The sequence below is a fragment of the Dermacentor variabilis genome, chromosome 4, assembly GCF_050947875.1.
Source record: "Dermacentor variabilis isolate Ectoservices chromosome 4, ASM5094787v1, whole genome shotgun sequence".
Classification (NCBI taxonomy): domain Eukaryota; kingdom Metazoa; phylum Arthropoda; class Arachnida; order Ixodida; family Ixodidae; genus Dermacentor; species Dermacentor variabilis.
The window spans coordinates 130,440,877-130,454,491 of record NC_134571.1 but is presented as its reverse complement, the minus strand read 5'-3'; the positions used below and the strand labels follow the sequence as shown (position 1 = coordinate 130,454,491).

Below are 13,615 nucleotides of genomic sequence, written 5' to 3'. Positions count from 1 at the left end.
CGAGATCGTCTAAAGCCTGTTTGATGCGAAAAAAACACAGACACTGGTGCCCTGAATTTCCATTTCGAGCATATTCGACAGCCCTCTCGCTTGCCGGGTCGCGAGTTTGTGGACGCAATTCAGCCATGGCAATGCGTCGGCGGCGAGTTGTAACACCATATTGAGCGCTCCACAAATGCTAACGCTGCGCATTACTTTCTGGTAGACCGCTGGCTCGTTCACGCTTGTATTTTATTCAGACGTACCATTCCGCAATGGAGTTTCGTTCAGTACCACGCTTGCAGGCACGACTTACCAGTTTCGTTCGCAATAAATGTTATGTTGGCATTTTCTAGTGCGATACCACCGCTGATAATGCTGCAACGGAATGATGGCGCTCTCTGTCGCCGCTGCGGCGAACCGCAGTGCACGCAATGTACATAGCTCTGGCTGGAAGCGGCGAATGCCACCGTTCTGTTGCAGCGGAACCTACGGGTTTTGAGTTTCGTCGCAGCAGACGACATCCACTTGGATTTATCGTCTACATAACTGGTAAGTAATGCCGGCCCCACCAGGTACTGAAATAAACTCACTGCACAGTGCTACTTCAGTGTAAAACTTTGTCGTCAACAAGCCGGCGCTTTATCAAGAACAGTCACGGTATGCCTCGCGTTATTATTTCTCAAACACCCGGTATTATTCTTACACTCAGCGCAAGTCCATTGCGATGAAACGGGCACTACCCTTAACGTAATCCTGTTTTCCTTATTTCTATTTTTATTGGTGCCAGCCTCGATCTTGCGTCTGAGCGGCTCGGTTGTATAGCTTGAGGTTGCAAGGAAGCAGAGCTCGGGAGCTTGTATCTAACTAAATAGATGGGAACGGAGAAACCGTTTTTCTCGGCATACACTGCACCCATATTGATGATATTTGTTGCAACTAAAAGAAAATACAAAGTTCTGGTGACCGTAGGAAAGATATTTTTCTGTCTGGCCCGCCAGATTTCTTACCAAAAATTTTTGAATATACCGATATGGAAAAAACCTGGAGTACCACGTTTTAAATTCTGTAATTCAGTCATAATGAACAATAGCCAAATTCTGGAGCTGCCTCTATTGGGCCGCCTAAGAAGGAAAAAAAATATTATTTAATACGCACCCCTGTCAAATATATACACCTCAATTTTTAATAGGGCATTTGTAAAACCCTCGTAAGCATGGTAAAACTTCCATGTAAGCTGTAAACTCATATATGAAATTTATCCACTTCGTATGCCCCACCGGATGTAATTTACAGAACTGTGATAGCTCTTCTTTGTGCAAAGTTACAGGCTTGTAAACTTTGTGCTTCAGTTGCGTTGTTGTTGCTTTTCTTTTCCTTGCAAATTTTCAGCAACATTAGTAAAAAAGTACGAGGCTCTAAGTCGAAATTCTGCTTCCCATATTTGTTATAATTAGGCTTCCTCTCTCAGATGCACTCAAATTAATTAAAATGAGTACGACGGTTTGGTACGAGCTCTTGCGCGTTTTACGTGTATTTGAATAGGGAAATGGGTTGGCCTCGAGCTACAGCTTTTGCTTATGCGCCTTCCTCTGTCGCCTTGTCGGTTTAGCGTTAAAACACCATTGCCACCTCACCTCCCATCGCGGGCCCTAAATCGGTTTCGAAACTTCGTTGCATAGTGAGAACGCTATCAAGGCGATGAGCCCTTTAGGCGCTAGGTCGACACTGTCGCGGCTGATCGAAACAGGAAGGAAGAAAAAAAAACTACGCAGGTGAGGGCAGAATAAATTTGAAAACTCAAGGACAGCCTAGCCAGGAGAGGCTCAGCTCGCTGCAAATCCGTGTTGCATTCATCGCTCGCGAATATTGTGCTGATGCGGCTGGCCGAATACACATAGAGGCGGTCTCTCGAGAAGGCTGGCGACGCATTTGTTGCTAGCATTTTCCAATATCCCTATAGATCAATCAGTCATTGTATAGATTAATGAATCGATGGCTTAGTCAATCAATATGACAAGCCAGCAAGCAAGAAGTTCGTTGACTCGCTGGTATAGCCCCCAACAAGTGATTGCCCTTTCTTGAAGAACGGTGACCTTTCAGAATGTCATACGATGTAGTTTACGTGCAAAGCATTAGCAAGGTTTCCCGCTAAATCGTTGACTGTCCTTCGGAGAATGTTCGGACGGAGTTGTTCTGGAAAAAGAACTGATAAATAATGACTTTTGTATTGGAAAATTTAAAGAAGAGAACTAGAAATTAAGGGCGTTTTCGTGGGAATAAATCGAACGGACTCTGGAAGGGGAAAAATACTGCTTTAGACCTGTCTGCGGATGTATATATTTTCATCGAGCGTGATACTGAACTGAATTAACGTATTGATGCGAAAAATGTGCAGGTCATGCACCCCAAAAGCTATTGCGGAACTTTATGACTTCGCTGATGACCCGCTTCTGCGGTAACGATGTCGGAAGACGAACACTGCAAGTGAAGAAAGGTTTACTGGAAGTATTAGGCAAGCTTTGTTTTCTGTAAAAAAAAAAATTACTCCGGAGATTTCCACACTTCGCTGGTAATCTATTTTGTCGGGCAAAAAAAAAAGAGAAATATGAAAGACCGCTGGAGCTATAGTACACGCACGCGAGCGTGACAACGGACTTTGTTTTCTTCGGCCCTCGTTATTATTAAAGAGAACCCGCGAAGTAGGAAATAAATAAACATAAAGCTCTCGACACGAACGCCAGAAGCCGCCTGTGTTCACAGTTCGCTGCGCTGCTTGATCAATCAATAAAGAAGTAATTTCATCGCAACTAACTTATCTCGTTCTTAGTCGTTGAGGTCCTCATCCACTCCATCACACCAGTCTTAACTTTCTCGCGACGTCTTTATCCCATCCATAAATGCGTGATCAGCATATTATTCTTTCTTCAGCTATGTCAGGTTTGCGGCGCTATCGAAAAAAAGAAAAGCACCCACAACTTCGTGAGGTCTATGAGAAACAAAACATTTACACGTGAATGGGAGCTCTGTTACAAAGTTTTACCACGTCGAGTGATCGATTGCCTCTTAAGTTTTGGGCCACACTTCTTACTCGTCTAAATTTAATTTCACTCAAAGCCGTAACAATGCAGTCAATAAATATTAGATGCTCTTTACAACAAATAAACGGCATGGAGCAACGAACTATGTAGCGTGATGCGAGAAACTTAGTTCCTTCTATGCACAAATATAATCACCTCATGCCTAGCGCGTTTGCTAGCCTTTTTTTCACTCCTAATTATTGTTAAATCAAAGCGTGGCGGTGACTAAGTAATTATGGTCTTTGTGCCACGCATGAAGGTCGTGGGATCAACTACCAGCCCTGGCGGTACTACTGCGATGGGGTTGAAGTGTAAAATTGCTAGTCTACTTAGACTCAGGAAGAAGTTAAAACGTTCGCGTGATAAGAAAGGGTGCGGAGCTCGGCCCTGCCGCGTCCCGATTGCACAATTCTGTTAATACGGAAAGTTAAATGCTAATAAATAATTAGTACTCTACCACTCAAGGAGACTAAGTTATTATTTCGATTAGTCTAGAAATTTACTTCTCACTACATGGATGTCCAGCTAATATACTGGGACTGCCTAGCGGAGCAAGCCACTACTATGGTGGCTTGCACCGCTAGATAGGCCAAGTACAACCGCGAGACCGATGGAAGACAGCATAGCAGTGGCTTGTACCGCTTTCGTGCTTTTACTCTTTCAAATGTTACTCTTGCAAATGTACTTCTGCAATATGCTAACTCCAAATCACGTACATTTGCCAAAAGAGGTAACATTTCTTTTTTGTGAAGTCTTAGCACTACACTTTTCTATTCAAATAAAGGTAAACATCCGGCAGAAATCTGCCTGCTTGGGAACAACTAAACTAAAGAATAAAGAAACCAACCAAAATTTGAAATAAAAAAAATTTGGTTGGAGCTTCTTCATTTCGGTTCAAGTATTTGTTCAGCTCGGTACGCCGTCTAATCTGGCACAAGCTCTGCGGAAGATGCACGAGAAAACTACACGCACAATAAACATCGCAACAGAAAAGCGAGCCGTTGATAGATTTTACACTTAAGAGGAGCGAGACGTAGCCTAACTAGGATGTGAAAGAAACGGAGGCACAACAGGAGACTCAAAATCCGCATAGCAGAACTAACACAGCAGGCAAACGAGTATGACAAGACATTCGACAATAAGAATTAGCTTCAATTCCTTGACTCGCTACAAGGCACCCTCCAGGCTAAAAAGAATAAAGAGAAAAAAATGAGCATGTTGAGAAGCATAATGGACCCCACAAACACCAACCCTGCAACAAATAAGTAATAAGCTCGAGGGATCAGACGCGGAACTAGAAGAACACCTCGAGAAGACTTACGTTGGCACACAACAAACATCACATACAGACGCCGCCTCGCGGATATACAGGGACGTCAAAAACAACAAACTCGACAGCCGCATAACATCGTCAGGGGTTTATGATGTGGCACAGTCGTTCAAAAGCAACAGCGCCCCAGGTAGTGATCGAACCACCAACGCGGTCATTCGCAACTTGACTCACGACACATTAGCTAAACTAACGGACTTCTTTAACGAAAACATATGGAACGTTCGTACAGTGCCACGGGATGGGAAGGAAGCTAACATAATCCTCATACCTAAACCAAGAACACCCAAGAACAACCAAAATCGACGACCTATGTCACTCACGCCCTGCCTAGGTAAACTTTTCAAGAAAGTAATCCAAACACGGCGTAATATGCATATCAAAGATTCGGGACTCTTTCCACATTCCGTGTTCGGCTTTCGACCACACATTTCAGCACAAGACGTCTTCCTACCCTTTAAAGAGCAGGCACTCAAACGACCAAATAGAGGTGAGGGAAGTGTAATCGTAGCACTAGACATAAAAAAAAGAAAGCCTTTGATACCATCTCCCATCTCACTATCCTAGAGTAAATTGAGAAAACTGGATGTGGGAAGCGAACATACAATTACTTAGGACATTTATTATAGAACAGAACGGCAACAATAGGTATAGGGTCAACGAGATCCGCACACATCCCACTAACCAACAAAGGAACTCCACAAGGGGTCATCCTATCCCCGCTGTTCTTCAATATAGGAATGCAGGAATTTGCATTGGCTCTCCGGGAGGATTAAGACCACGGGCTCGACATATATGCAGACCACATCATGCAATGGGCACACAGAGGCTCATACGGGGAAAAGCAGGACACGCTGCAGAAGGCGATTGAGAAAGCAGAACACTTCTCGGGAGGCAGGCATGAAATGCGCACCGGAAAAATCGGAACGTATACGAGGGAAAGCCAAATGCTTGAGGAGAACTGAGCATCCGGACATAAGCTTAATATTGTAGCGGCAGCCGATTAGACAGGTAGAAATAGTCAGAATACCAGGCACGTGGACATAAGATAATGCCAGGGTATCACACACGCTAGACACGTTAAAACAAACCACAACGAATGTGGCCCAAATTATCCACAGAGGCACAAAACAACGAACTGGCTTCAGAGAAGCGGAGATGGTCAGACTCGTGCATTTGTTATAAGCAGGGTGGCATATAGCCTCCCCTTTCAAAAACTGTAAGAGACCGAAACGACCGAAGTACACTGCATCATCAGGGCAGCGTATAAGGCTGCCCTGGGGTTACCAAACAACATGAACACACCGAGAGATTGTAGGCTCTTTGTATTTACAACACATATGAAGGTCACGCCACTGCGGTGGTCGGCGCACAGTGAGAACGTCTGAATTCGACGGAACAAGGAAGGGCCCTGCTTCAAAAGTTGGGATATCCCCTGAGAGCGCCGTACGGTGGGGAAGAAACAGCTTTGCTACCCAGACTAACAAGAGAGAAAATTCTAGTTTCACCAATCCAAGAACGCGTGCGCGGAACACCATCAAAGCAGAAGAAAGGCGCGATCAAAGGCGTCACGAAACAAATATGGAAGAAATCCAGACATATACCACACGGACGCGTATAGAGCGGCAACAGAAAAACTCACGATAGTGGCCCTTAATCAGACCACAGCGATAACGGCCTCCATTCGGACCCCTTCAACTTGCACCGCAGAGGCAGCAGCCATGGCGCTGGCCCTTCGAGATGCAGGGGCGAAACAACAACCTGCATTGATCGTGACGGACTCCCAGGCAGCATGCCATCCGTTCATGGCGGGTACCATCCTATACAAAATTAATTCACCGTATGCTAGGCACCACACTAGAATGACACTATACAGTAATGTGGTGCCCGGCACACTCCGCGGAGTTGGGAGAAACGAGAGGGCGGACCGAACTGGTTGAGGAATAAGCATCCGAGCACCGGTCAGACCTTTTGAGGAACCCCCGATCCACCTACACGACATCCTCGAAAGCGATAGAATAGTGAGACAGAAATACAGCCGCCCACGTCCCGACCCTACGGGAGTACAGTCCAGGGACTGGCGCTGGATACTGACAAGCACATATCCACACCTCCAAATACTTAGTAGGGTGCGCGTTGCACACTATACGGATGTCGGTCCTTGGTGCGAGCAGCGTCCAACTCTTGCCCACGTCACGTGGACGTGCAAACTACGGCCTCCAAATTCCCATTCGCCCTTTACGGCGCAAATGCCGAGTAACAGGGAGTGAGAGGTTTGGCTTGCTGGCGAAAATCTAGAGAGCCAGAAAGCTTTTCTAGATCAAGCCCAAGGAACCGCAGAGACCAGCGGGGCTTTGGATTGAGAGACCCACCCACCGCCCAAAACCCCTAACATGAATAAAATTTATGCTACTGTCCAAGTATTTTATTTTTTATATTTGGGGTTTTACGTGCCAAAACCACTTTCTGATGTCCAAGTATCTATGGTCAACTATCAAGCTCAAGTTTTAGCCACTCGAGTACTTACGTGTCTATGACTGCTCTATAGGTTTCGCGAGATAAAATAAAAATTGAGGATAAAAGAAGGTGGGAAAGGCAAGGTGTTTAGCCGTGAGGAAAATATACGGTTCGTTACCTTACATTAGAGGAGACTGGTACGGGAGGACAGAAAGATGAAAGCGGAATCACGTGTGTCATGACCTTCTTCTAGTACTATGACTCGACAACGGAAAAAATAAGAAGGAAAACAAGGAGCTCAGTCAGGCGGACGTCCTGTTCGCTGCCCTACTCAGGGGCAGCAGAACACGGAGGCTTGCGAGTAAACATGTATGTGAAGATGGAGCGCAAAATAATCGAGGTACCTTGTAGCAAAAAGTAAGAGATATGCTAAGAACGATTCCTGGAGAACTAGTACATGAAGTAAAGGAACGTGCTCTAGACGGCAAGTGCAAACATAAACAAGATATACATTTTTGCTGATTCTCATAGGAACGCTTCCGCTGGGCGTAAAGGAACGCGGACTGAGAACAGGTGGTGTTTGCGTCCGCACAAAGCAAGCATTATGTTCGCGCAAAGTGGTCGGACGGGCGGGCTGGCGGACAGCGTTATAGCGGGGGGGAAGACGAGCGCCAACACAGTAATCTCATAACTGCTCTTCACCGTTCCAATTAAGGAAGAAGAACGGGGGAGAGGGGTGAAGCACTGAGGAATGAGAGAGACGTGCAAAAGCAGATAAGCTCCGATATTCTTTCGCTGTATATTGCTTATGCATCATTCCGCCAATGGTCTTTAGTCATTGTAATCGTACACTGGCTGTGCTTAACGAATGTACATATCTTTCTCGATCTCTTGAACCTCCTACTAATACAAGTTCCGAACTGCATGCGGAAGCGCACGCGTTTTCCTATTGTTACATCACGTTCTTCAACAGAATTTCGGGAAGATGAGAGTGCATTCTCGCAAAAAGTGAAGACGCGAAGCCCACTGGGAAGGTTGGCTGGAACGCGCTAAATGAAACCATCTCTTATCTTCGTACACACAGTTCCGTTCACGTTGCAAATCAACGGCACTTTGCTTTCGTGGATAAGTTCGTACTTCAAACGAAGCATTGTGGCTCGAAAATGATAGATAGATAGATAGATAGATAGATAGATAGATAGATAGATAGATAGATAGATAGATAGATAGATAGATAGATAGATAGATAGATAGATAGATAGATAGATAGATAGATAGATAGATAGATAGATAGATAGATAGATAGATAGATAGATAGATAGATAGATAGATAGATAGATAGATAGATAGATAGATAGATAGATAGATAGATAGATAGATAGATAGATAGATAGATAGATTAGAACGGACCAGCCAGACGTGGCCAAGAAAACTGGATCTTTTCCTTAAACTGCGTACTGCGGAGTCCGACAGCGATGATTACGATACTGCCAAGAACGGTTCAAGACGGCTGGAGTATTCGTGGTGAAAAGGCATGCAGGGAATGGCACTGACTGAGACGACATTGCTCTTTCGGGCAACAAATTTGCTCGATATTCGATGGTTTGTGCATGAATCACCAATAAAGTTAAAATAAAGAACGTAGTAGCAATATTAGGATAACGACCCTTGACGACTTCACCCTCTGCGCCGTTGCGAAGTGGACGCTCGTAACATACATCCACCGGTCATTCCACTACGAGAGGCCTAGTTACAGCGAAAGAGTTTACGACGCATGCGCGCGAATAGCGTTTGAGGATCTTCCCTCTTCTTCTCCTTTCCTGTCTACCTCATTATGCTTGAGAAATAGGCGCTAACAGAACTATTCTCGTTATCGGTATACGCGGAACGCCCGAGCGAAGTTCACCGCTATTCTGCGCCCCGAAACGACGGGACATTCCTGCGAACTGGTCGAAAGCGATCAAGCTGCATGCTCTCTAACTACCGATGAAAGCCGTACCACACCCACAGCCCGTATGCCGACGCGCCTGTGCCTGTAGTAGCAGTGTCGGGTGGGTGCGGCAGCAATCGGCTATTCGCGAGTCGACGGCGCCGCACATAACAGCGCGGGACTGGCTGCATCGCCCGGCATGCATAAACTGCACACCGCGCCAGCGACGAGCGCGAGCAACTTGCATGCCAACGCAGTGAGATGCTTTTAGTTGATCACTGCCCGGCGGTGGCCGGGCGTCTGCCAATTTCTGCGCTCTTGCGTGCGCATAGTCGCCGCTCGTTTCTTGGAACGAGCCGGGGCGTTATATCTCTGGGCGTGCAGACCAGTCAGTGTATGTCCACAGAATTTCGAAGCCTGATTTCGCATGCTAAGTTAAGACTAGCGCATTGCAAAAAAAAAAAAAAGTGTGTTCTTGTTTAAGTATGATGTCATTTTTATGCTATGGTACTTTCTTTTGTATGTCGTGCTGCGCGCTTCACGTATATCCTTTTACAACATTTCTTTCATTTTAGAAAACTCATTCGTGGTGGTTGCAACCAGTGGCCTGTTTATTTTTCTTCTGGGTTCGATCTTTCCCGTACACTGATTTACACATTTGCGTGTTTACTTCAAAGTTAGAACTGATGGCCTGTGCGCGGGTGTGCTTCAGCGTGTGCACGTGAGACTTGTACTATCGGAAAGCAGGCTGTGGAAACATATTTTGTTGTTTCAATTCTTTTCTGTATTTTTTCGTGTGCGCACCTTCTATACGCGAACTATCCATGAAAGAAACTTTGTTCGTGAACATTGAAATCATCTCGCACTCCGCGAATCCCACAAAGCTCTACGTGTCATATTTGATACGCTAGTTTTCTGAAATGCTGATTTTGGCACCCTGAAAGGAAGCGCTAAACCAATGCCCTCTTTTTTTTTTTCTTGACACGCTGGGGTGACGTTTCACCTGCGAATAGCTCAATGGAACAATTGTTAATAATTATGACTATAGTTAAATACTCGAATATGTAATTGTACGCTAGGCTATTATATTTCAAATAACATTGCATTGCATTCTTTGGCTAATGTACTCTTCATGGGCAGAAAGAAAATTGATCAAGTTGTCTCCATTTTCTTTAATGTGGAACGTTGTTTAGGCGTTGTGCAAGCAAATGTGACGCCACTTACGAGAAATGCGTCGTCAAACTTGCAGTAAAAATGCACTTGTCGTTCCACTTACTTTCTTAACAAAACGTCGCTTTATGAATTGAAGCACACTAACTAACTAGAATGCCAATGCATTTCTCCGCAAAGTTCGGGAATCGATATCTCGAAACTGGAGTCATCCTGAGAATTCGTTCCAAGTGAATCCGCCTTGCGAAGTCCCCGACTAGAATTTGTTAATTGCAATATGTGCCACAAAGTAATTAGTTGAAAATTTAAATAGTGATTTTTTTAATTAGTCGATTATGCATTTCAGTATTTTGGGCAAGTGATGTCCGCCTCTTCAAGTAAACGATCTCTAGAATTAGAATTGTGCTATCCACCACAGGCAATTTCTCTAAAAAAAAATTTTTTTTAATGTGTTCGCGGGAACACTTGGTGTAGTTGCAAAACGCAGGTGCCCCAGACGAACAGATTTATAGCGTTTATTGAACCGCTTCACTCAAGCTTCGCTTCACGTCGATAGCAACATTTGCGTTGGATCGGAATAAGCTTCTCTCATCTCTCTCTTTCTCTTTGTTTCTTTCTTTGCTGCGCAGCATCCTCTTTGCGGACATACAAGGTTTCACAGCTCTGGCGTCAAGGTGCTCGGCCCAGGAACTGGTCAAAGTTCTGAACGATCTGTTTGCTCGCTTCGACCGTCTTGCAAACGTAAGTGGAAGAAAGAAACAACAAAACAAGAAGAAATACATTACTTGCCTGCCTCCTCAATATTTCCTACATAGTGGAAAACAAAAATGCGAACAAAACACATTCTCGGTGGCTGCGTTTCTCTGTGCAAGTGTTTCCGCGTCACCTTAAAAGGTTTGCAGCCCGGTCAAGGAATTAATAATCGCTCGATTAGTGGTGTGTCGTCACTGATTAACGGGCACTCGAACTGACAAACTACAAATTTGTGGTGCGCTCAATGCCGGCTTCTCCTGACTGGCCTCTCTCATTCCAGCCTAATCATATTACGCCCCTAACTATTTAAAGTATCCCGTAGTATATGAAATTTGGTGCGTTATTAAACTTCACTGCTATTCTTCGCCGTGACCTACTCGACCTTGTACACTTTGATGCACTTTTTATAGGGTTTCGAGCTTCAGGACACTCTCATTTGAAGCAAAAACAAAGAAAATAAGAATTAAAAAAGACGTCATCTCAGTACTCCTTTGAGGCACTCGTGGCGCAGTAGTTTCGAAGTATTATCGCGAAAAGAAACGTGTTGAAACTTAGTCACACCCTAAGAGTGTTTTATGCACTATCTCATGCAGACAATTATTTCAAACATGGCTTTAGAAAGGCACTTCGCTAGAAGCTAAAGACCTTTCGTCCAATTTTCGCCCGCTTGTCCTAACGGCCTTTCTGCCTGCGTTCTTGCCATCTGCTGGAAACTTCTTGCTCTACGCGCAAGAATTTGCGCGCAGACAATTAGAGTGTTAATGAAGGTATGCGCTCTCAGTGCCGTCGGCAACGTCTTTATAATTTTTCAAAATGTTCTTTCCTGTTAATTCTGACGTCTGGAGCCACTGATTAGGAAGCCAATATAGTAAACCCTCTGCGACATTTTTGAGAGCTCAGCGGAATGGAGCATGAGTGAGTACGTTTTAAGAAATTTTCGTGAATACAATAATCCCGGCTTAAGCACGGGTTGCAAAAGCAACCGCCTAAAAGGAGCCGCCAGGCTGTGTCATCGTTATGACGCAATGTACAGGCTCCGAATAAAGGGGGACGAGGACTCCGCTAGCATTACTGCTTTCTCATTTGAGATAAAACCTGCTCCAGGTTAGCGCCAGCCTAGAAAACAGCCCATTCGCATGTCCCACACGCAATACCTCATTACCGTCAAGAAAGTGGAGGCTCGGATTTAAGCAGCAAGCTCGAACTCCGCATAGAAAATATTTTTTTTTTAATTTTGTGATCAGTTTCATTGTTGCATAAGAAACACACAAAATGCCCTTCGGCTTTGGCTTTCTGTAACATGCAGAAAGTTCGTTATTAGCTATAAGTTATATAAGTTATAAATTTGTTATAAGGACTATTGTGCGATGAGTTCTGTTTTAGTGAAACATGTTCTAGCAGGGAGCTCATCGCTCTCATCTTGCAAATTTTGTTGTTTACCTTTTGTGCTATGACTAGTGGTTCTGATGGTGAGATATGCCGAACGGCTCAGGCAATAACGAATTTATTTATTTTTTTGTAGAAACGATGGGCCATCGGCAGAAGTCCACTGCAAGAAACACTGCACCAATCAGAACGAAGTTCTTGCTTTGCGGGCAAGAACGTCTTCTTAGTATTAATGTTTACTGCGATAAGCAATTATGACCTACGCATCGCGATATCTCTGTGACATTACGGCTTCCTGAAGCAAAAATTTTAAACAAAGAAGACAGTTCATGATTTTATGTGGGTTCGAACCGAAAACGTTATACTTCTTTATCAGTACTCAAGCAGCGCCTTATATTTATTACATACGAGAAAAGGCTAATATGTAAAAAAACATCGTACCACTTAAACAAGCGCACGCAAGATTAGGGAAGCAAAAAGAACACGCTATGCACCAGTGGTTTATTGCGTCGCATCATGTAAGATAACACAGCAGCGAAGGGCGTACGGAGCCTATGTCAACATTGCAATAGTAAGCATTGCAGTCATTTACTATATAGTACATAAGTAAAGAATAGAAAAAATATTTTTCTTTTGTTGTTTTTCTTGTTTTCCAACGTTAATGTCCCTTTTGTCACTCCTTTTATAAAATAGAGCAAAACTAGGATGTTCTCGTGCCTACAGAAATCATTAACATGTTCCACTGAGTCCTTGATCTTTGTATTAAACGATCGGAGAATGACGAATCATCGTTAGCACTTACATTAAATCGAAAATTCTGCTGATTTGTTTAAAATTGTAACTTCCAAGTGTCTATTTCCTTGAGTTAATATAAAAGCGCCCAGCATGGGCGAAATACGGGGTTAAGAAAAGGACACCAATTTTTCGGGAGTTGTTGCTTAGAGGCACCGATGTAACCGCAGTAACACAGGTGTATAAGACTGGAAACCAATCTTCGATGGACCGGTTATAACGTTGCTGATTATAGCGCGTATCAGTGATAATGCAAGGACCTCTACATATAGCTAGAGGTCATAGAATAGACAAACGTTAACGTAAAGCAAGCATGCCTTAAGATGTTCTAGACACGTGCAAATTACACATAATTTCTTCATTATTATGCCTCTCCCAGTGATCTTCAATTACGCTTATGTACCGCTTACTCAATATGCCTGCGAGTTACCTGATATCATGCGCCCACCTAGTTCTCTATCATTCTCGACTGCGCTGCCCTAACCTCGGCGCAACTTCTAATGTCCTAACAAAAGCCATATGATCTGCTCATGACTCGACTTGTCTAACACATCCATGCCTACCCCCGCTTTCATGTCCATTAACGTTACGTCGGTTCTCCGTTCCATCCTTCGCGTCTCTTCGAATTCATTATTGCAGTAGCAAATATATGGACACTCCAGGCGCGTTTTTGCTCTCCCCATCGCCGTAAAGTTCCGTATAAAGTCCAAGGCGATAACACCGACGCCGCGCGTCGTA

General features: G+C 44.3%; 1 protein-coding gene across 3 annotated transcripts in view; it reads left to right on the top strand.

Moving 5' to 3' along the window:
• The window catches only part of LOC142579782 (adenylate cyclase type 8-like), a 445,425-nt gene that overhangs the window by 358,433 nt on the left and 73,377 nt on the right, over positions 1-13,615 (top strand). For all 3 annotated transcript variants that reach the window (XM_075690343.1, XM_075690344.1, XM_075690345.1), the window contains exon 7: positions 10,576-10,687. In XM_075690343.1, coding sequence (XP_075546458.1) covers positions 10,576-10,687 — 112 coding nt within the window. The remainder of the gene's footprint in view (positions 1-10,575; positions 10,688-13,615) is intronic.